The 23,216-nt window shown below is 44.0% G+C and overlaps 1 protein-coding gene across 13 annotated transcripts in view; it reads right to left on the reverse strand.

The window, feature by feature from the left end:
- LPP (LIM domain containing preferred translocation partner in lipoma) overlaps positions 1-23,216 on the reverse strand; it is a 332,729-nt gene that overhangs the window by 206,688 nt on the left and 102,825 nt on the right. For 12 of the 13 annotated variants that reach the window (XM_072933649.1, XM_072933640.1, XM_072933648.1 and 9 more), the window contains one exon: positions 9,346-9,546. In XM_072933649.1, coding sequence (XP_072789750.1) covers positions 9,346-9,538 — 193 coding nt within the window. In that variant the 5' untranslated portion in view covers positions 9,539-9,546. Of the gene's footprint in view, positions 1-9,345; positions 9,547-11,485; positions 11,619-23,216 lie in introns of all 13 variants that reach the window. The other variant, XM_072933644.1, reaches the window with a different exon arrangement.

Genomic DNA, 23,216 nt, shown 5'->3' on the forward strand with positions numbered 1-23,216 from the left:
ACCCTCATCACATTTACTTATTATAACATAAACTTCAAACTTCTTTACTTTCTTCTATTAAACCTACTTTCAAAAGACTGTGTTTACCCACACTGTTTTGGAATAATTTTCATACTCTTGAGGGCCTCCTCACCTCCCACCAGCTCTCTCAGGACAACTCTTGTGGCAGGACCCCTCGGCAGACCCTGACACCACAAGTAGTGCCAAGTGTTCAGAAATACCAGTTGATAAAACTTCTCAAGTGGGCCTTGTAACAGAGATGACCCAGAGCACAGGTTCCTTCCTCATCTCCATGTCATTTCCCATAAATTCAGTGCTTGGCACAACAAATGCCAGCTGTTATGACTGTGCAGTTTCTACCCACCAGCCCTTAAGAGCAGGCTTGGCTTTACAATTTGGGTAATATCTAGAAGAAACCAAAACCTTTCCTTAGTCATTGTCATCACAGGAATTAAGACTTGGAAGAGACATGTGAGTCTTTTGCACTTCAGCTCCTCAAATAGTTTGGGTAAATCCCCAGTCGAGCCCCTGGAGCATTCCTGCACTTTCTTCCACAGAAAACTTTGCAGTGTGCGTGCTGGTTAAAGAAGAAGTCAGAAGGGGAATTTTCAGATAGTAGGAAACTAGCTTACTGCTTATCAGGATCTAGAGCAGATTCCTGCTCATCTCCTGCAAAATAGCCCTCCCCAGGCAAAGAACCACCACAGGATTCTCAGTCCTGCTCACAGACCCTCAATTCCTGTGCCAAGACCATCTAAACATGCTTTGCTTAGCAACAAACATTTCAGGCCTTGCATATTTAGTCCAGATTGTAATTGTGTAGGATTCACTGCTAGAAATGCCTGCTCTTTGGCCACAAGTACAGTTTCTGTGGCTTCAAGAGTTGCTCATTCATTCCTCCAACCTTTTATTACACCAAGCTGTAATATAATCCAATAGACATTTACTGGTTGCTCTGATTTAGCAGGACTCAGCCTGACAAAATAAAAAAGCTTTAGGCAGAGAAAAGGAAAAACATACATATAATCCTTTACTGTAATAGTTAGCTTCCAGTGAGTAGAAGAGCAGCATTGTGTGAAGAACAGCAAAAAAAATTAAATATTACTAGACTGTTAACTGTTGTATAACAATTATTATTATTTAACAGACTAGCATCTGGAGGATGTTAACATTTCAGCTTAAAATAAACTGGACAAGTGCTGCCTGCTTGAATTCAAGCTATTTCTGCATTAGCATTGCTCTCTTGCTTTGACTGGGCACCACAGCCCTGTAAAACTACATACAGGACAAACATTATCTGTTTAACAGAAGGTTTGATATGGTTGATGACAGAGGTTTGCAATTCAAGTTGTTAAATGATACTTCCCTTCCATTTCAGTGTGTCAGAAACATCTTCTCTTTCTCTTTTTCCCTTCCCTTTTTTGCCCGTTTTCTTTATTCTGCCCAAACTATTGTGGTTCACAGAACAGGCCACTGCTAAGATGAATCACTGTTTGATGTTTGAAATAATGAAGTGGAAAAATTAAATATAGTATCTTGGAAGAACAGACGGACAGCAGAAAAGAAAATGAGAAGAAATAGTCAGGGCAGAAAAAAATTAAGAATCTACCTGCTGAGAAGTGTAATGTTTGCTTTATGATACCAAATAACTGAGAAAATACAAGCTCACTCACCAGAATGAAACCCAAGGCTAGGCACTACTTCAAGTAGTTCCCAAATAAGAGGCAATGTGTTCCAGAGCATGTGAAAATTTAATATTTGTAATTCTAACAAAACACAGTCAGAATACTTAATAAAACTTGGTGGCTTGACTTGACATTTTATGAACTACAGATAAGTATACTAGTTCAATAACAGTTTTTATGCACTTGTTTTATGCTGCATACTTCCCAGGTCCTTTCTCTAAGGTGGTATTTCAAAAAAGAAAATGCTCATCCTGAAAGCAAAGCCAAGACACAGTTCTATGGATTTGTCTCTGGCAAAAAAAAAAGTAAAGTAGATGCAGACACTGTTCTCCAACAAAACAACTTTTGGGATGAATGCTAACAAGACAGAAGGCCCCAGACAGAGACAGTTTATTCACACTGGTGAATAAACTCACAGGTCCTGACAGTGGTCACTGTGCTGGGGACAACTGGGCAAAAATCCCTGTGCCTGTAACTCAGAAGTTATTGAGTGGAGCAACGCTGCCCAGGCACAAAGGCACCAGCTTGATCTCATCCCTCTTCAACATGGCCCAGCTTGCCTGGGGCAGCTTAAATCCAGTTTTATACAAATGAGAACCACCACTCATTTCCAACTGGTTTCACTCAGTTCTTTTAACCAACAGGAGAGAGGATGTGCCTTGAGAGAAATCAATGGACACTTCCAAAAGGGTGCCCCAAACTGCTTCACAGCTAGGGACCCCCACCTTCCCACTCATTCTGCAGTGTTCAGGTGCTTTAAATGCTCCTGTGTGAAGGCAGCAAGCCCACCACAAAGAGGCCTGGAGTTTCAAGATCATTTTCACCAACTACATTTCGTAAGAGCCTGTGGATGATGCAGTCCTGACACTAATGAATAAAGTATTGCTTCATCTGCTACATCTCATTCAGTACAAGAAACACATAGAAAAATGAGAGAAGAATTAAAAAATACTTTAAAAGTTTATAATATGCACTTTAAAAAAGCTTTTTCTAAGAAACAAGCGCTAACAGGGGGGCTGTGGTCAGGCCCAGTCAGGATGACTTGAAACAGTAAAGTCACCTCTTTATTCACACCGCATTTTTCAACATGAGCTCAGTGCTGCGAGAGGATGGGACCACATCATCCATTGCAATTGATGGGACCATAAAAGTGTTAGAGCACTTCTCATCCTGTCTTTTTGTCCCACCACTGAGACACTGCCACCTCCATGAAGAATCAATGATTTTTTTTTCAGCTAGTAGCAGAGATGAGGAGCAAGAGAGGGACCAGCAGATCCCACTGGAAATACCCTGGTACTCCCAGGACTCAATTCAGAGTAAACAATGCGTTCCCATCTCTCATCTGGGCAGCAGCAGTGGTCCACAGACATAACTCCTGACATATGCAAGACCGCCAGCTCCTGCTAGCTGTCCAGTTCTGGATAATTGCATTATCTGATGTTAGTGTTGAACAATGCACACACAACACCACCACAGGAGCATGGATCAGACAGCTCACTGTGCCTGCACCTCAGCCTTCCTCCAACAACCAGCACAGCACTGCAGGAGCACCTGAGATACTTCAAGGAGCAGGTACAACACCCCTCTGCCTCTCAGCCAACACAGCCCTTCCACAAGAGAGAATTCTCCTGCTATGGAACAGAACCAGCACAAGCAACCAGGGAAAAAAAAAAAAAAAAAAGGAAAAACCCATAGAATCTTTCAGGTCAGCTTGAATTTATTCTTTCAGGACTCTCAACACAAATAATGAATAGACTGGATCATGTTGGCTTCTATGAACTGTCAAAGACTGCAGGGCAGGGAACAGCACAGCTATAACACAGGGTGGCTAGTCCAATAAATCCATACCCAAGCTTCAAAAATTAAGACACAGCTACCGAGAGCAGCTTCTGTAAACAAAACCTACTAGGTATATCTGCCTGGAAAAAAAAACCCCAAAACACAACATCAAAACAACAAACAGCCTGATAGTTCATGCCCCCAGTCCCCTACAGACACAGCAGAACATAACTCACCAGTGCTCAAAAGCCTCCACACCCATGAAGAAGAGGAGGGCACAGAGAATCAAGCTCTGAGAAACCTGGATCAGCTGGGTTCAAGAACACACACTGGTGTCCATGGCATAGCCTTGCCCTGGAGCTGGTCCTGCTCCTTTGCCTTCTCTCATGAGTCACTTGCCTACTCCTCCAACCAAGGTAAATGGAAGGAGATGGTTTTTAAAAAGGCAATTAAAACCTCAAATGCCTTCACATGAGACCTGTTGTTCACCATATCTGAAAGGTGCCCAAGGAAAAGGAAAGAGAAAGGAGGAGATTGCTTTGAGGCTCATCCCTTTGTTAACTTTCCATTATTAAATCCATATTGTTTCTGCAGATACTATATTCACGAAGGATGGCAATTAGAAGGAAAGATATCAGCACTAATAAATACTGAATTTGGAAGTACCCAATAGCATAAACTAAAGAGGCTAATTTTGTAAAGCATGTCCTGAGAGGCCCAGAGTGTGACAGAGAGGCACCTCCAAGTCCTGGGCAGCCCCACAAACAGAATGACTGCCCTGTGAGGGATGCTGCTGCACATCCCTTTTCTTACCAGGGCTGGCACTGCAGCATCTCAGCCTGTTCCGGGCAGCTTGAGAAAAACACATGGTCCTGTTCATATGAACAACAGACATGTGGAAAGAATCATCTTTGCAGGAGCAGGAGAACTCCTGGAAGCCATTCAATGATCTGGCACTTATTGGTAAGAAGTACATTCCTTCTCTACCACCATGAAATCATCCTCCAAGTGACTGCACACAGTGGCAGAGGAGCTATATTCAATCCCCAGGGAGCTGCACTAGTGCTCACAAATGCTGGGCTGGAAAGCCCAGCCCTGCAATCCAGCTGAGCCTCCCCAGCTCACCACTGTGCTCCACCTGTTTCAGCACAGTCTCGTTTCTGCTGGACTTGCAGAGATTTATTTGGAGGAAAGGGGGGAAAGAACTTTTGCAGATACTGAAACAATATTCAAACCAGAAGCATCCAAACCAAAAGGCAACTCATATTGCAAAGTTTGTAACTCACTGCTCCCAAGCCATCCAGTGGCCCTGACTCAGGCTCTTCTGACTGACAACAGATTTTACACATTTCTGAAGCCCCCAGCTCTGGCTTTACAACCCCCAGTGCCAGCCCAGCAGCACCAGCCCCACAGCAGCAGGCACAAAGCCAGCAGATCAGCTATCACCAATTTCACCCCACACCAGATGCCTCCTTAGTCTGCCCTGCAGGGTGAGGCCCCATTTTCTGGAACTAAGGCAAAGATGGAATTTGTTTCATCTGCAAGCTATAAATCCTTTCTATCTTCCAGAGCCCAGCATAGATGGGAACAGCTGTGTGGCAGTGTTTCCCTAAGGCTCCAGTTCTGTTGAAGATGCTGAAATACCAATTGAAGTCTAAAAGCTGAAGAGCAAGAGAGAAGTAAGTGGCAGGAAAAGGAGGAAGACCAACCACAGAAAGGTTTGGATAGGAAAGACCTTAAAAAACAATACAATCCAAAGCCCCTGCCCTCAGCTGGGATATCTTTCACTAAATCAGGTTGCTCAAGGCCCTGCCCAACCTGGCCCCGAGCACTTTAAATGATAGGACATCCACTGCTTTTAAATGAAACAAAATTAATACCAACTCCTCAGAAAAAAATCTTAGTTCCTTTAAGAGTTTTTTGGTGTAGGACAAAACCCACTGTGCACACTGCTGGACAGGGTCTGCTGAGGAAAAGAGTGAGGGCAACACCAAACACATGAGCATGGAGAAATAAACCAAATATATAAGAATCAGACTGTTAGAACCCATGGCTGGTTGATGCCTCACCCATCTCAGGACTCATCTTGTCCTAGCATGAAGAGAAGATGCTCTCAAACTTCAGACACATCTAGCTCCATGCAAGGACCACCCCTGACCCCAGTTAAACTCTTTAGAGCTACTGGTCAGACGTCTGGACATTTAATTTTGATTTTGATTTCTAGCCTAATTCCTCAGCAGCTATACTTCCTGCCAATGCACAATTGTTCACCTTGTCGATAAACACCTTCCCCAAGCTTGAACAGTTCTCTCCTCTGTCTGTGGGGCAAAAACAGAGTTCTGCAAGATGATGAGCACCAGCTCTTCCCAGGAACTGTGGTGCTCACACCTCCCAAGATCTGGCAAAGTTTATTCCCTGCAAAGTGTCACACTGGGGAGTGGCAGCACTAAATCCTCCAGAAACACAGCCCAGACCACAGCAGGCATTGGAAGGACCTATACAAACAGGCTGTGCCTGCCTCTTGGGCTGCCTGCACGGCACAGACCTGCGCAGAATGCTAAGCAGGGCTCGGCTCTTATTGATGATGATTACCATTATGATCATTACTTCTACTACTGCAGCCATACCCAGGGGCCCCCAGGCAGATCCCTGCAAGAACAAGACTCTGTCTCTGCTTTGATGAGTGGATAAATCTGGTCTGAAACAAGCTGCAGCAATTCAGTATGGCAAACAGCACAGAGGGGGGCTGGCTGCACCACGAAAATTCCTACTTCAGTGGTCTGAACACATGCCTTGAGTGCTTCAAATCACAGTAAAATGTTCCTGGTTTATAAACTGCTGGCCGTTGCCATTTCACTTTGTTTCAGTCATGTAACCATTTCTAACTTCTGTTAAAGTTCCATTAAGCAGCTTTTAATCAGCACCTTCTGGCTGAGTTTAGTGCAGGTACAGGAAATAGAAAATAAAATTTAAGTCAAGGCAAGACTAAGGAAATGCTTTAGCAGGAGATGGGAAGGAGGGAGAGGTATACATTGCACCTGCTCCACAGTCTTTCACTCCAGGGTCTTTCCCCTTTTCTTTCAATATGATCAAGAAATAAAACCACAAACGTAATCAGCTTGACAAACCCTCTACATACAAGCAAAATACCTACAAAATAATAGTAATAACCACAAGGCCAGAGGATGCACATTCCTAAAGGTTAACAGCAATGAGCTGAAGAAATTACCAGGAACAGAATTTGTCAGTCTCCCAGAGAGATTCCAGATACTTCAAAGGCTGCAGGGAGCCAATTCCAGTGACACTGCTGGGGCAGCCAAGGCTGTGATGAGCACAGCCACTTCTTGACCAGTAACAGCAGCAGCACAACCCTCCCCCAGAGCAGTGCATTTGCTCCTACTCATCTCCAGCAAATGGATGCATGGGAAGCCCATGTGCCTCCAGTTAAGCAGCTTTGGCAGGGTAGGAGAGATGAAAACACACCGGGGTTTGAGGGGGTGCTGCTGCTCCTCTACCTACAGACTCACAGCTAACCAGGTGGGATAGACCTGTGTCCAACAGAGGACAAACTGAGGCAAAATGGCAGTGCCCCTGTAAGCAGGGAACCAGTGGGGTCTGGAGCCATCTCCCAGGCTGAATTATTGCTGCAGAAATCAGGGAGGTCATTGAAAAAACAATTAGGGAGCCTGGAGGAGAGAAGGGAGCCATAGCAAGTGAATGAAGCACATTGGGCTAACTATTTCTCACTGCCCCCCCAGCCCTCGCCTGGCAGATCCCAGAAGCCTCATGTTCTCAGGATTATATATGGATGGTAATGGCTTTGCACAGGCTGCTGACAGCAACCAGCAGTGTGTCACCTTCTGGAAGTGGATTAGCTAAAGCTGCAGGCATGTTACCACATCACTAAGCCTACCTCTGACCAGGTCCTGGCCAGCCCTTAGCTCTTCTAGGCCTGTCAGATAACGATGGGATCTCTAAAAGCCCAGTGTCAGACAAGGAAAGGGACTGGCACTGACAAAGTCCCCTGGCAGCTCCCCAGAGTCTCCTGGTTTCCAGCAGACCCAGCGATGCCTGACTGCCTGCAGGATCAGGCACTCTGGGTTACATAAGAAATGTTTGAGTGCCTTGTCTCCCCTTCTCAGCCTGCAGTGCCTCTTCTGCTCTTTGGGAAAACTCCTTCCACAAGTGGCAAGAAACACAGAATTTTTTTAGAAGGTGATAATGTTCCTGAGTCACATACAATTAGACCTACAATCACTAAAACACTGACAATTAAGACATACTGACCTTTGTCACACAAAAAATCCTGACTGATCAAGAACAGATTTCCTAGGAAAAGAAGGACCATATTCCATTATTATTTTGAATTGCAAGAGAATTAGAAAAATAAGAATTTCCACTTGACTTGAAGGTGACATTTTCTTTGCATTTCAGAAATGGATTATTTTTTACTTTTTAAATTCCAAATGTCTTTCTCTTCCTATTTCTCACTAAGTTTTGTTAAGGAAAGCAGCAGAACAGGTGCATTATGACTTTGCTTTCCCCCCTCCAACACATTTTCTTTTTTCGTTCTGAATTCTCCGAAGTTAGAGCGGCAGACAAAAAATACCCAAAACACTCATCAGGCTTTTCCAACTTTCCTATAAAATGTCCTTAACTTTAGAAAATCACTCAAGTGTAAGATTTAATATGCTGCTTTGTTTTTCTTTCTCTTTTCCATTGCTCTGTAGTGTTCCTGAAAATGTATACGCTTTCAAAAGATAGAGCGGAAAGAGGAAAAAATATACAGGTGATATTTATGTTATTGTACTCAACATAAAAGAGGAAAAAGTAGTGAAGGAACAATGCAGAGCATCCAAAACCAAATACAAAAGCTGGTTTGGCAATTTTCTTGAATACAGCTGAGCTTTTCTTTGGAGGGGATGAGGGAAGAACCTCCCCCACTTCTACCTACAGTAAATCACCAGGAATAGAAATGTCATGCTCTGCCAAAACAACTACCACTCTCTCCTAAAATCCTTGGCCTTCACTTCTTTCTGCTGCAGTTCCATCACAAACTCTCTATTGTCAGCCAGGGGCATCCCAGGTGCTCCAACTTGCAGGTGTCCAGTTGCCAGTTCCAGAGGTGCTCCCAGCCATACCCTCCTGCTCCTGGAAACTCCCTCCTTCCATGGGTGCACAAGCCAGGAACCCAAATCCCACACTTGCTGCTCAACTACATCAGGAGAGGAGGACTTTCACAGCAAGAAGTAGAGGAAGACTGACACAGAGTGACTGGCAGGCATTTGTTTTGCTGGTGTAACAGCCCAAGAGGCCATTGGTCATCTAAACATCTTCCCAATTATTTCATATTCAAGAGTGTTCCATGGTAGAGGGAAAGAACAAAACTAGTACAATCCATCCAGCTGACTGGAGAGAAAACACTTCCAAACTCACTGGCCAAATTTATGCACCACCCCCGATTATACTTATATTCCACAGATGAATCCCTTGTTTGTAAAGCATTCCCTGTGCTAGGGTGAAAGCACCAATCCTGAAAAGGGCTGTTTGAGCCCAAGCTCCTTGAATCATCACATGCCAGCAGGGACCAAACAAGCAAAACCCCTTGCAAAGTACCAGTCCTGGACACAGGACATCTGCTTTCAATTAAAACTGAGAAAGATCTGTCCTCACGTCCTCTCCCAGCCCTGCACTTCTCAGGAGGGTAGCTAGCCAGAGCAAGAGGAAGAGATACCTTCACATCCTTCTTGATTAGAACGACCTGAAAAAGGGAGGCTCTCACAAACTCACCAACGAAGAGCAAATCAGGAACAGCCTGTGTTAGCAGTCAGTTCCTCTGAACCAGGCAGTTGTGGTTCCTTCCTAGAAAATAAATACTCACCATCACCTCCTGGTTGCTTGTATGGGTTGTACTTTGGCTTGGGGGCGACCACAGGCGCAAACTTCTTTGGGGTCTGCTGGGTGGACACGGAGATGCTGGGAGTCCCAAAGGTGTGTGTGGTCTCCATCCTTGCAGCAACGTGGCCAACAGGCTCGTTGGTGCTCTTGGGTGGCAGCCAGGATGGGTGGGACATGGTTCAGTCTGGGGAGACACAAAGAGAGTCACACGTACATTAGGAATTTAGGCTGGGGAAGTAACAGCTGCAATCCTACTGTTTTTCTGGTTTATGAAATCAATCCTACAAAACCCTTCTAAACATGTTTAACTTTAAATACGTTATTCCAAATGTATAGGACTTCAGATGCAAATTTATCTTTCTCTCCCCAGCAGGTCAGAATTACTGATCAGGTTATTGTTGGTACCTGCAAAAATCATTGCTGTTTTCCTCTTCGAGAGCAGAGACAGGCTGATACCCTGAAGCAGCCCATCAATCCCACCCTGAATTCAGCACAGTAGTGATGTATTTGCCTTTCCCTGTTAAGCCTTTTTGAGTACATTAATGTACAACAGTGCAGGTGCTCTGGGGACAAGTCTAGTCACAGATAGGCACACACACTTCCAAAATACACTTTTAGCACTTTTTCACATGTCATTTAGGACCTCATGCCCCAGTGATTTTCACTCAGACTTTTAAGAAAACAGATTTCAAAAGTAGCTAATCATTCTTGATGCCTCCATTTCTGAATGCCCAGCTTAAGACATTTTAAAAGCATGTCAATTTTGAATAAATGCCAGAATCTCACAACCCCTGACAACCAGGCTCCTTTTAGACTTGTGTAACAAAAAACAGAGGGAGCCCAAATCATTACTTATTTATGAAAATCTTGGCTTTGGCCTCTTAAAAGCCTACATCACTTTTGAGAACTGGGTTCGGATGCTGCTGAAAATGTTGCCCATAAAAATCCTGTTAATTCCAATGAACAAGTGCTTTTCACCACACACAAACCACACTTGCAGGGTAGCCATGCTAGTCCTACTGTATCATCAGATGGTCCTATGGAGCTGGATTTGAGATTTGATGGAGAAATGAAGATCTCACACGGACAAAAGTCAATGGTAATTTTGCAGCTCTTGAGCACCCTGCTCCTTCTGCCCATGCACTGCTTTGGTGTCAGAACCCCTTAAGGCTACCAAAACCAGCAGGCATCTGTGACCCAATCAGGAAAGATTCAATTTCATTATGGAAAAGGATCAGTGTGTCAGAGTTAGGATCAAGGTCTCCACATGGTAGTGCAGGGTGAGCACTTCCAGCTAAGAGCAGTGACTGTCAAAACTGATGGATATACAAGTGTGCTTATTCCAACAAGTAAATTTACTTCAAAAAACAGTTTCCTGCTTGAGAGGTAATTTCTACTTTAAGCCCCAATGTCTGACCCAATACTAGGAGGTGAAAATTTTTGGTCATCTTCCACCTGCATCACTCCTTGTGTGAGAGAGGAATTGACAAGTGCCAAACATCAGTCCCAGCACTTCTGTCTCTTCCTGGCCATGCAGTCTGACTGCTTGATGTGCAGACAGTGGTTTCACAATTCCTACCACTAGGAAGTGAACTTGCTGTACTAGGAACCCAATACCAGTGAAATGAAGACACTGGAGCTGCCTAGAAATGAGGCAGACAGGAGCACGGCAGGAACAGCCCAGAGATGTACCCAAGGCTGAGCTTCAAGGACATGACTTCTCTCTCTCTCAGGCCTGCTGTCCAACCCCACAGTAAGAGTGCAGAGCATCATTCTGAAAGAAAGAAGTGAAAGACAGGTCCTCCCCACAAGGCAGGAGAGGAAACCAATCACAACAAGTGGGGACTGAGGGCACACAAACCATGGTCCCACTGCCTGGCACTTCCCATTACTGACAGCAGCCCCTATGGACCTGGAAAATGACTGCCACTCCAGCAGTAAGATTCACCTACACTGCTATCCTCCTCCTCCTCCATCCTTCAAAACTGTAAAAGCAGCAATAAAACTCAGGCAACTATCTAGGTCTTAAGAGCAGAAAGCAATGAGTGCAGTCAGCCTTAAGAGCTAAACAGGACAAGCTGCACTCTGCAGAGTTATTACATCCAAAGATGACTGTACCTTACCCATTGCTAAAAGCATCCTGGAGTTTAATTCTGACAGGTTTTCAGACTCTGGCTTGACATCTGATATGAAAGAGCCTCCTGCCACAATGAAGCACCCTCAGACCCTGGACATTACCTCCATGCTGATTTAAAGCTAAAAAATAAAAAAAGATCCTGTTACTGACTAGATTATCACCATTCCTGTTCTGGAGTGTTCCTTACCCACCCCCCGGCAGCACGCCTTGGTACCAATGAACTCTCATGGTCTGCTGGGCTGATGACAGGGATGGGTTGTGTGATGCACAAACCAAGAACACTGCTTCAGTAGCCAGGTTGCAGGGCACTGAGCATGGCTGAAGACAATGAGAGAATTTCAACAAATGAGCTTAGAAAGCAGACAGCTCCTATGGACAGCAGGGAGACCACAGTGCTGGAACTCAGCTGCTGACTGTACACTGGCACACAGCTCCCTCTCAGCAAACCTCTAACGCCTTTGTTTTGGCCATGGTGGTATTTTCTAATTGTTTCCCCATTAGCCTTTTCTCTTCCTCTTTCTCCCCACCTCATTTTCTGTTATGCATTTACTGCCACTTGTTTTTGCTATCTGTGCCCTGACAGTATTTTCAGCAAGTTCCCTTTTCCTCATCTGTTCCAGCCCCAGCTCCCCAGTCTCAATTAAATTTAGCCTAACTACGCTGCACGATCATAGAAAAAATAAATGAATTCATTTCTTTTTAAAAGCTGAAGCTAAATTTCTGGGCTTGCTATTATTTTACCTCCATTTTGGCTGGTAAATGCCAAAAGCAAGGAAAAATGTAAGGGACAGTGGGTTCAGACAAGCACAGCCCCCCCCCACCTTTCAGCAGACTTCTCCATGGTGGAGCACCCTGGCTAATTCAGACAAAGCCCTCAGTGCTCTCTCTCCACTCCCTGCAATACTGCCTGGTTTTCTATCAGAAGCCTCTTTGGAGCAGAACATTTGTGATGTGCACAAGTGACTAAAATAGCACAGGAAAACTTGGACCTAACTAATTCCCTTACTCTAAACTTACTCTTACCCATGTCACTGCCTGAGTGTCAATGTGGTGCCTGCACTTGGAGAGGTAACAGCAGTGCTTTTCTGGCCAGCCAGCGACACAGCCAGCAAACACGTTTCACTTTTGAGCTATCTTCTTCCATTAAAAGTTAATTTTCACTGAAATGTTAACCCTCAGATGAAATCTACAGCTGCCCCTACATTTCTGCTCCAAGCAAGTAATTTGTCAGGCACTGCTTGCATTCAGTGAGCCCCTTCCTGGCAAACCTCAGTAGATCGAGCCACACAACAATTAACACAGCAAGGTTTGAAAAACCTTTGTCAGCACCTTGCTCCCCTGTCAGTGCCACACCTCTCTCTGCCTTGCTAAAGCCTTCTGAATGTCTGCCTACCACCCTCCCACAGCCATCCCTGGTCAGCTGTAACTCACAGCTCCCTTCCTGATCTGACTGCTACAAGCTTTTTCTGTGACTCTTTACTCACTGACCACTCTAGCAACACCCCTTTCCCAAATTCACTGCCTCATCCCCCCCAGAAAATCCCTTAAATCTTCTCTGTGTCACTGCTTTGAAAGCCTCTCATTGATCATCTTGACTAACCCTGAGCCATCCCCAACTCCTGCACCACAAAGCGTCTGTGGAGCTAAAGATTATTTGTTATAAAGCATACATAGCCTCAACTGAAACAAAGAAAGTGTTGAAGAACCCAACACAGCATTAGGTAAATTGTATGGAAAAAAAATTAAGCACCATAATCACAGATTCTCCTTTATGTCTGGCTTAAAATTTAGCTATATCCACTTTCAAACATTGCATTTTGTTATGCTCCTGTCATCTACATTACCGACTTGCCTCTCTTCCTTATGTAGATCTTTTCAGAATGCAACCAGATCATTCCTTAAATCAAAACAAAATGTTTAAATTAAGTATCAATTAAACTCTCTCTAAAGGGCAGATTTCTCTTGATTTTTTTCATGCGTGTTTACTCTGAACTCTCTTCAATTTTCCAGCTACCTTTTCTGAAATGGTGGTTGATGGCGTAAGACCATTTTTAAGAATAGTAACTTCAAATAGAAGAGGTAAAATGATGAATAATATCAAAAACAAAAACCCAACTGAAATCAGCTGTGGACGTCTGAGGTTCTGTTATCCTTCCTTCCTTGGAAGCATTAGTCATCACCTACTTTTGGAGGTAGAGGATAAGACCAGAGTAACCATGATAAATAGCATTAAAAGCAAAGAGTGAAATCACACTGCATAAATAAGGCAAAAAAGTGTGTTCTGGTTCTATCATTAGCCCAATCTTAATGCTGTAAATTCAGAAAATTCTAACCATGAAAGAATACACCACAGCAGAGGAACTGGAATCCACGAATCCCAAGCTGAGACCGCATTATCTAAAAATGTCAGATCAGGAATATCAATAGCAGATAATACCATGCAGTAATAACAGCCTGACAAGGTTTTTTCACTGCTTTTTTCTTTTTTCAAATGTGTAGGCATAAGAGCTTGTTTTTACTTTTAATTACAGGATGCCATTCACCTTTGAGAAGTGAAGGTAAAAAACGGAGGGTTTCAAGTCAATTTCTCCTTACATGGGATAAGCAATGGAAGGGTAGAGTACCAATTTGTCTACTTTTGAAATTGTAAGTACATTCATCTCTGAGACAGGCTGGCTTTTCTGTGATTAGACTGTACCCAAATAAATCTCCATTTCATTTTCGTATTTGTAACATGGACCAAATACTCCTTGGATGTTGATGGACTTCACCAAGACAGAAGATTTTGTCCCTGAGTTAATTAAGCTAATGCTTCATAGTGGGTAGCAACAGTATTTAACAAAAAATGAGCAATAACCGTCTGTGCTTACAGACTGTCTGCTCTGTCTTCCATCCCACGCCTTCTTAAATTCACTAGCTTGATGTAGGTCTGTGATGTTCTTAGTATCACCCATGCACAGTGAACCATTACCCCTAAGGCCAAGAGATTGACCTGATACAGGGAATTAGGACCTTGTTTGTTGACGGGAGATGCAACTGAAAGTTGTGTTGGGGCTTTTCTCTGATACACAACACAAGCATCACCTTCCCATGATAAATCAAGTTTGTCACTAAGTGTAGAAAGGCAAACTGCATCCTTCTCACTCTCTCTCTCCTCTTCCCTCCAAGTAAAAGAACTCCAAGAGAAAAGTTTTGACTTTACATCACCTTCCAAATGAATTTTAAAGAACAGCTCTAGAACTAAACAAAGGGGACATCCTTCGCAATGCAAAAATCATGCCACCCATTGTCCCTTTCTGTTAGAGCTGCAACCTGTATGTCTGGATGTCTCTCCTCTAAGCCGATTTGTCTTTATTTTTCTGCCTGAAATTCCCCAAATCACAAACGTCAAACGCCCTGCTAAAATACAGTCCTTTCCTTTGTCCTTTTCACCTCCAGTCTTCTAATTAGTCAAATGCAGTGACTGAGGCTGACCAGAGAGATTTTCTCTTTACAAACTCCCAAAGCTGCTTGTTTTTCTTGGCACTGTTCCCCTCTGAAGGTTAAATGAATTTATTTCTTCATTTATGGCACATGGTCTCTAGCCATGCTCTTCTACTTCTTGTGGCCTTCAGAAGAGAGTATAATGTCAAAATTCAGGTCTCATTAAAGGTCTTTAACCAAACGTAGGAAGTGCCATAGGTACTTATAAACTCAGCACAAGCCCTCCTGGGATGCTTTTCCCATATGGTACTACTTATTCTCATCAATTTTACATCATATGGCAAATTATGTGATTTGGGGAATTGGGAGTCCTTGGAAACTCCCTTAATCATTGCTGATCTGCACAACATCTCTAATCGAATTTAACTCCTGCAATATTAACCAGCACAATAATGCTCCTCCCTCAAAACCCCCCAGCAGCAAACTGACTCCTGACCTTCATCACAAAGTTCCAGGAACAACTCTAACCACTGGGAATCCTGTGTGCGGCGCTGGTGTGGCCTCTACCACCAGTGAGCAGTGAAGCTCTAAGAGTCAACTGAGCCACCATGAGACTTTGAGAGGTGATGAAGAGGATTGGAAAACACCATCACCCTCCAGTGACTGCCTTCCTGACCCTAGGCAAACTTGACACAGGTGGACTCCAAGTTCTTGTGGCAAATACCTCCTCAAGATCAGGTTTCTTTGCTTGTACCCATTTTACACAGTTTATGCACATTTTCTAATGCTTTACTGTAGTCTTTCACAGCAGGTATCAGCTGGAGCAAGTTCAACTCTGCCTCTCAGAGTCATAGTTTATTTTGATTGTCTGGATAAGGCAAGGTTTTGTATCCTCAACCCAAATCCCTCAAAGTAAAATAAATAAATAAGTAAATGAAATCAAAGACACTTCTTCAGTCAAACAGGACTGAGACCATTTACCTGTTTTCTGCTATGGGACATCACTAATGTAATCAGAGTAATTAAAGGACAAAGAAACTTAGAGCACTGATTAATTACTCCTTGAATATAGTCTGGTAATATTTCATTCTGGCTTTAACAGCTTCACTCAAACTTCCCTGGGATCCTCCAGAAGACCTGACTTAAATTCGAAGTGCATCCTGGTATGAGGAAGTGGTTGGCCCAGATGACCTCCAGAGATCCCTTGAGGGATCAAAATAAATTATTTTGTGATTCAAAAACCCCAGACTGACATCCATGACTCCATCTCCACTCAGAAGTGTTTCACAGAATCACAAACCTGCTGAGCTGGAAGGAACCACAAGGATCATCAAGTCCAACTCCTGTCCCTGCTCAGCACCATCCCCAAGAGTCACACCATGTGCCTGAGAGCATTGCCCAAACACTTCTGGAGCTCTGCCAGGCTGCTGCTGTGACCCCTTCCCTGGGGAGCCTGGTCAGTGCCCAACCACCCTCTGGGGGCAGAACCTTTTCCTGATATCCAACCTAAATGTCTCCTGACTCAGCATCAGGCCATTCCCTTGGGTCCTGTCACTGCCACCACAGAGAGAAGATCAGTGCCTGCCCCTCCTCTTCCCCTCAGGAGGAAGCTGTAACTGCAGAGGTCTCCCCTCAGTCTCCTCCAGGCTGAACAGACCAACTGCCCTCAGCTGCTCCTCATAGAGCCTCCCCTCAAGGCCCTTCACCATCTTCATTACCCTCCTTTAGACACTCTCTAATGGTTTCTTAGATTGTGGTGCCCCAAACTGTCCACAATATCCAGCACGAGGCCAGCCCAGTGCAGAGCAGAGTGGGCCAATCCCCTCCCTTGCCTGGCTGGCGAAGCCCCCAGGACACACGTGGCCCTCCTGGCTGCCAGGGCACTGCTGGCTCACGTTCATCTTGACACCAAACAAGACCCCCAGGTCCCTTTCCATGGCACTGCTCTCTAACCTCTCCTTCCCAGTCTATCCATCCAGGGTTGCCCCATTCCAGGTGCAGAATCTGGCTTTTTTTCGTGTTGAACTTCATAAGGCTGGTGATTGCTCTATCCTCTAGTTTATCAAGGTCTCTCTGCACTGACTCCCAGACTTCGAGGGACTCACCAGCTCCTTCCAGTTTGCAGCAATATATTGCATTCCACTTAAAATATGCCAGCAATATCATCTACTGTCAATGCAACATTATATTCCTTATTTTCTAGTTGCAATAATTTGCAAATGAACAGAGCTTGTGCCTGTTCTTTTAAGTAAATAACCAATACTTGGAAAGTAATTTTTTTTCCCCTAGCTGCATCCACAGTTCATTTATTTTTCATCAGATCCATGCCAGTTTGAGATGTGATTTTCATTGTACACTCTTAAGTCACTATAACTTGTACAGTGTTACTGAGACATAAAAGGAAGACAGCAAATGTGTAGCGGAGACTTAAAGAACAGTCTCTCTAGTACAACGATACTTGACAAAAGTTAATGTCATCATGAAAATAGTTCATGAGATAAGAACCCAATGTCACAATCATTCCTACTTCAAAACCCTGCCTCTGGGACAATTAGGATATCAACCAAGAACCGACCCTTGGATTTCCCTCTTAGTTCATTTTTCTTGCATCAGCTTCAGTAGTAGAAAAGGTAGAAGGGCAAACTAAACATAAAACTTCTTTTCTTACCCAATATAATTGCATTAGGAGTTTTGGGATTAGATGCTGGCTATTTGAATTTGGCTGCTGCTGCAAAACACATGCATAAAAGCTGATGAATGAGATCTTCCTTTTACAGCCATGTCACATCCTGGTGTCAGATGACAAACTAGGCTTTAAAATCCCAATAAATTGAACTTGACTTGTCCATGTGAACTGAAACAAAGAGATCATACTGGCTCCCTGGAGATAGATAGATCTATCTAATCTAATACAACTCTAATGACTGCATTGCAATTTCACCAGAGAGCAAGCTGATTCTTGGCTTCTGTGGCATGAGACAATCCTCAGCTACTCCAAACATAATCATATTGGATAAAACACGAATCCAAGGCCTCAGCTACTTGTGGTCACAACAAATCCCAAGGCAATTGTAACAGAGGAGGCAGACCTGCTGGCTTACTCAAATACATTTTATTCCTGAACCTAAGGACCTAAGCCAGGAGTTAGCTCTGAGCCAGCCAGATTTATTCCAATTGTAATAGCCTCTTTCCCTGATAACTTGACCTACATGTTTGTGAGGATGTTGCTGTACCACAAAAAATAAAAAAAAAAGTTTGAGATAGATGTTTCAGAAATTTGTATATAAAATAAGAGAGGAAATATATTAAAAGAGACAGCAAAATCGGGAATGATGTAGAAAGGTTATTCTAGGATTCTCAGATCATGAGCTCCCTTACACAAATACTATTTTTCTGCATATAATTTATTTTCAAGCCCCCTCTGCCAAAAAAAGCTGCCTTTATTCCTTCTGTGCCTGTATTCGATGTCTTGCCTATAGCTTAGCTCAATACTTGGCTTCCTACTTCAGCAAGGAACTGCCAAGACAGAGCTTATCCATCAAATTAAATTATTAAGGGACTGGACTTCCCACCTGATGGAGAAGTACTGAAATGAGGCATATCCAGAGTCTCACTTAAGTGAAAAGAAAACAGGACAACAAGAAATGGCAAGGTTAAGGCTGTTGGAACAAACTCAGGTACTTTGGATGCTGATGCTGGCTGTAAACAAGGAGGAATTGTGCAGAACTAACATGCAGCTCAGCTGTGAGATATCAACAAGACCCCAGTGGGACCAAATGGGACCGTGGCAGCATATTGACACACAGATAATTGTATTAGCTCTGCAGGGCAGTGTGTGTGTGGCTCAGCCTGGGGAGAAACAGCAGGGATCTGAGCTCAGTGGGAAACTGATGGAGTGAACAAGGAAACAGAGCTGAGCCTGAGGTCCTACCCAGCAAGGTTGGGTGTAGGAGGGTTTTGTATTTATGATGGCGCTCCCTGCACTTCACTCCTCTTCTATTCAGCTGTAATTGCAGGAAGAGTCAGATGTTGTCTCATCTGGAAGGACACACATTTTCTACTGGCACTCTAAACCCCAAGCCATCAAGAGGATTTCTGTGAATGGAAAAGGAGCTGCAGCTCAGAACACAGGCACAGCACAGGCCCCACTCAGGAAAGCAGCATGTCTGTCACCACCATAACCTTCTTCTGACAGCTCATGGAGCTGGCAGTGGAATCCACACTTTGGCAGTGTATTGCCTAAAAATCAAGCAATTAAATCAATGAATGGGCAGGAACGGTGTCCAGGACCAAAACCTTCAATCCTGGATTCTCTTCCTACCACTTGATCCACTTTTCCTCCCTCATATCCCAAGCCATCCTGGAAGTCAAAGCTTCAGGTATGACAAATCCCTGGATGACTTCTTCCTGAGCACTGCACCAACCTGTGTCTTGGTTTTGGTAGCTCAGGTTATAGCACTTTGAAAATAATCATGGGAAATAGACTTTTTTCTATGGAAAATCCTGTATCTTAAAACACAGAAGAGTGATAGCTGCCAGATGACTGGAAATTGAAGCTGCAGAGAGATTGCCAATGGAAGCAAGATATTTGAGTGTATGAAAACTGTAAGAAAAGAAGTACACAAAACTCTTTGTATAAACAGTCAGGAAAAAGACTACATTTCTCTTGAGTCTCACGACAACAGGTGACTTGGCATCATCAACACACAAGCACCCCAATGTCTTCTTGTCTCCCTTCTGCAACACAAAGTAAAAAATAAAGCAATTAAATTGCTTCCTCTTTAAAGAAGCTGAAAGCCCACAGTACTGTCAGGAAAGACAGAGGATCTCTGCAAGCTACAAAGTTCTGCTTTCAGCAGGAGACTAAATTATCACCAACTCTAGGTACAGCTTGCTGTGGCTTTGTCCTGGAAAACCTCCAAAATGAAGAATCCCTTGCTACCTGGTGACTTGCACTGATATTACACTATTTTCCCAAAGAAAATGCTTTTCCAGCTCTCCAGCTGAATCTCCCAATCCATTATGCATGTTCACAGCACTTTACTTGGCCATCTGGACAGAAGCATTTGGCCCTGACATGTTCAGAAGGCAAGGCCCCCTAGTCACAGGCTGCCATTGGATCACTCCTTTGCCTCCTTTCCACCAGAGACAGAAGCCAGTGCTCTCCCAGACTAATTTTGTAGGCCATGTGCTCTCAGCCCCTGACTGACCCTCCTCTGGACTCTTTCCATCTCTTCAACATCACATTTCAACCAGTGGACTCAAGACTGGGTAACAGCCTCAGCAGTAGTGAGGAAAGGTGAGCAATAACTCAGCCTACAGTCCAGGCTCCTCCTGAAGCAGTCCTATACGCAGTTTATTTTATTGGCAACAACAGTACACATTGGACTCCTATTTGACTGGGTGTTCACTGCCTGCTTCACATCCTTTTGTCAAGAAATAAAGATGAATAAAATATTTTGAGATGGTGCCTAAGCTGGAGGAGGCATAGATAGAAGGGTAGGTCACAGGGCAGTGTTAGCTACCCCTATGCTATTTGCAATAAATATGACATATAGCTCATTAAGAAGACACCTGTTCAAAGAGGGGGCAAGGGGGTGTTCTTAAAGCACAGAAAAATGTGTGAAGAGGAATATCAAGAGCAAAGGCAAAGCTGATCATGCCACTGTGGAGTGCATGAAGATAAAGCTCTGGTGTAGTATCCATAGAGCATTAGTTCTGCTCTGAAAAGAAACTCATGACAGAAGACAAGTGCTTGAAATTTGATTTTCAATTCAACTTTGAAACTCATAAAAGCACCAAGCACCAGCCCAAGAAACTGCTGCTCTCCCCTTTTAACTTAAGTGTCCATTCATTCAAGAACAGTGATATGCAAAGCTCTGGGAGATAATTCCCCAGCTGGTGCAAACCACAGTACCAGCAATGAAGTCAACCCAGCCAGGCATCCACACTAGCCTTGTAGTTTGCTAAACAAGCTCATCCTGCTAAAATGCCCACCCCAGTTGCTCCACCGCTATTGCTTTGCTGCCTTCTGTTTTTGACCATCCAAATTAATCATTTGTTCCCCTTTCCAAAAATCAGTAGGAAGTTTTGTTGTGACAAAAGATTTTTCATACTAGACTGGCCGCATCAGTTCCCTAGATGCGGAACAGCTCAAATCTGACAGTCTCCAGGAAAATATTCTGATTCTCTTTTACCTTCACTGCACTCTCTCCAAAAAGACTGGCAGGGGGTGATGGAAGAGAGGACATGAATCATGAGGGTACTTTTAAAAGGAAGAACAAAACTTTCAATATATCCAAAGATTTTTATATGCTGCTTGCAACCACTCATTTTTGAGCTGGGTCAAGCAGCTGGGTCCTGCAGCTGGTAAGTGCACACACAACTCCATTTATCAAATGCCCTTCAATAGTTGCTACCACTATCTCTCAGGTCTGAGGCAAAGCATGTTCCCACACACAACCAAGCATCTGAAAGGCATTTCAGCATACCTCTGCTGTGTAATGCACATATTTCTCTTTCAAAGTAACACAGCTGCCAACACCTTAATCATTCCTCGGGGACCTTCAACACATCAGCCCTTAAGTGCTTCATTACCTCCAGCAGCTCCTGCAGAGCTCAGATCCCAGGTGAGCTGTACACAGCTCCCTGTCAGCCACAGAGAGCAGCCTGAGCTGCAGGAGAGCAGGATCTGTGCAAATCAGGTCTAACAGCCTGTCTTCCACCACTCCTTGTTTCTGCAAGTTTGCCCTCATTTGCTGCAAAATATCTAGGACAAAAGGCAAGGCAGCATCAAGAAACCACATTTGAGACTAAAATCACTGTGTGTTTCTTTCATGAGCTCCTGTGGGAGAGAAGATGCTTGCTCCTCTGCATGGACACTAAGGGGCTATGGAGACCAGTCAAATAACTTTCACTAAAGCACCTGAGCTGTGTGTACCTCCCCAAAGCCTTCTTGTTTTTAAGTTAGAAACTGCTGCCTCAAGTCACAAAATACAGCGTTTTGAAATTGTATTGATATGTTCTTGGCACAAAAGAAAAATAAACTGCAAATGCAACCAATACAGAAACTTGAGCTGCCCTTTGTTTCTGCAGGGCTTAAAACACTAAGGGGAAAATCTAAGCAACAAAGTCCATTGATCCATGGAAAAATGCAGTCTGTTAGGACTGGTTCAGATACCTATTTTGAAATTAGCTTGAGCATATAAAGGGATAACCTACCCTTTGAAGCTTCTAGATTGCTCCATCATGTTCCTTGAGGTGACACTGATGGAGACATCATCACAAGGAAATCATTTCCAAGTCAGTCTCCTTTTTAAAACAAGATACCCCAGGGCAATTTTTTTTGTGAAGCACCTCGACTAGGGAACAGCTTCACCTGCTCTCTTCAGGTCAGCCCTGCTGTCCCTCCTCTGCAGCTCCCCCATCATCCAGAGCCCTTCCAATTGAAGTTATGATCTAATGGCTCAAAATAAGGTAGGAAGGTTAATTAATCATGCAATGAATACAAACTTACACACATAAGTATGCATAGACGTGCACATCCCTGATTTTTTTTATTCTGCATCATTAGCTCAGGAAGCTGGTAGAGGCAAAGAATAAGGAGAGAAATCAACAGTTGCTCACATGGATCAACACTTCCAGGCTCTCTCTTTTGCAGCTCATCTCACTCATACTTGTGGTTTCAACATGTGATTCGCATTAGGCCCCTCTGCTCGCCATTTGATGGTTCTGCTAAACAGATGTGAATTTATTTAGTCACAGAGCCTGCTCTTTACACTGCCTCTTTGTGGAACAGATGGGCTTTTTTTTCCCCCTCTTCAACAGTGTTCAGACAACGATTATACCCAGTGCACAGGTTTGCTTGGCAATTTCACAGGAAAAGGAACAACACGTGAACATAGGCACAATCTCACAGGAGTCCTTTCAGCAGCCTGGACACACCACAAGAGGTGATGGCCCTGATGGACATGCCAAACTGCAACACCACGAATGCCCAGACAAGACCAAGATCCTCAGGGATTAGCCCCAAAAATTCAAGCAAATGAGTGATGCATGCTGCACCTGGCAGGGCCCAGAAGGCACAGCTCCACTACACACCCACCACAAAGCCCTCCTGTGAAAGCTTGAGTGGAGAGGGAGCTGAATGATGGGTAGGCTCCTGCAACATTCATGGGGACACAAAAACATGGCATCTCCTGGGACTCTTCAGCTTGGTGAAATAGCCTGGAAAAGCTATCCACTCCCTGTGTGGGCATTCTTTCTGTACTCAGAGTGCCTTTGGCATCGGATGA

This window comes from Taeniopygia guttata, chromosome 9, assembly GCF_048771995.1.
Source record: "Taeniopygia guttata chromosome 9, bTaeGut7.mat, whole genome shotgun sequence".
In the NCBI taxonomy this organism is placed as follows: Eukaryota; Metazoa; Chordata; class Aves; order Passeriformes; family Estrildidae; genus Taeniopygia; species Taeniopygia guttata.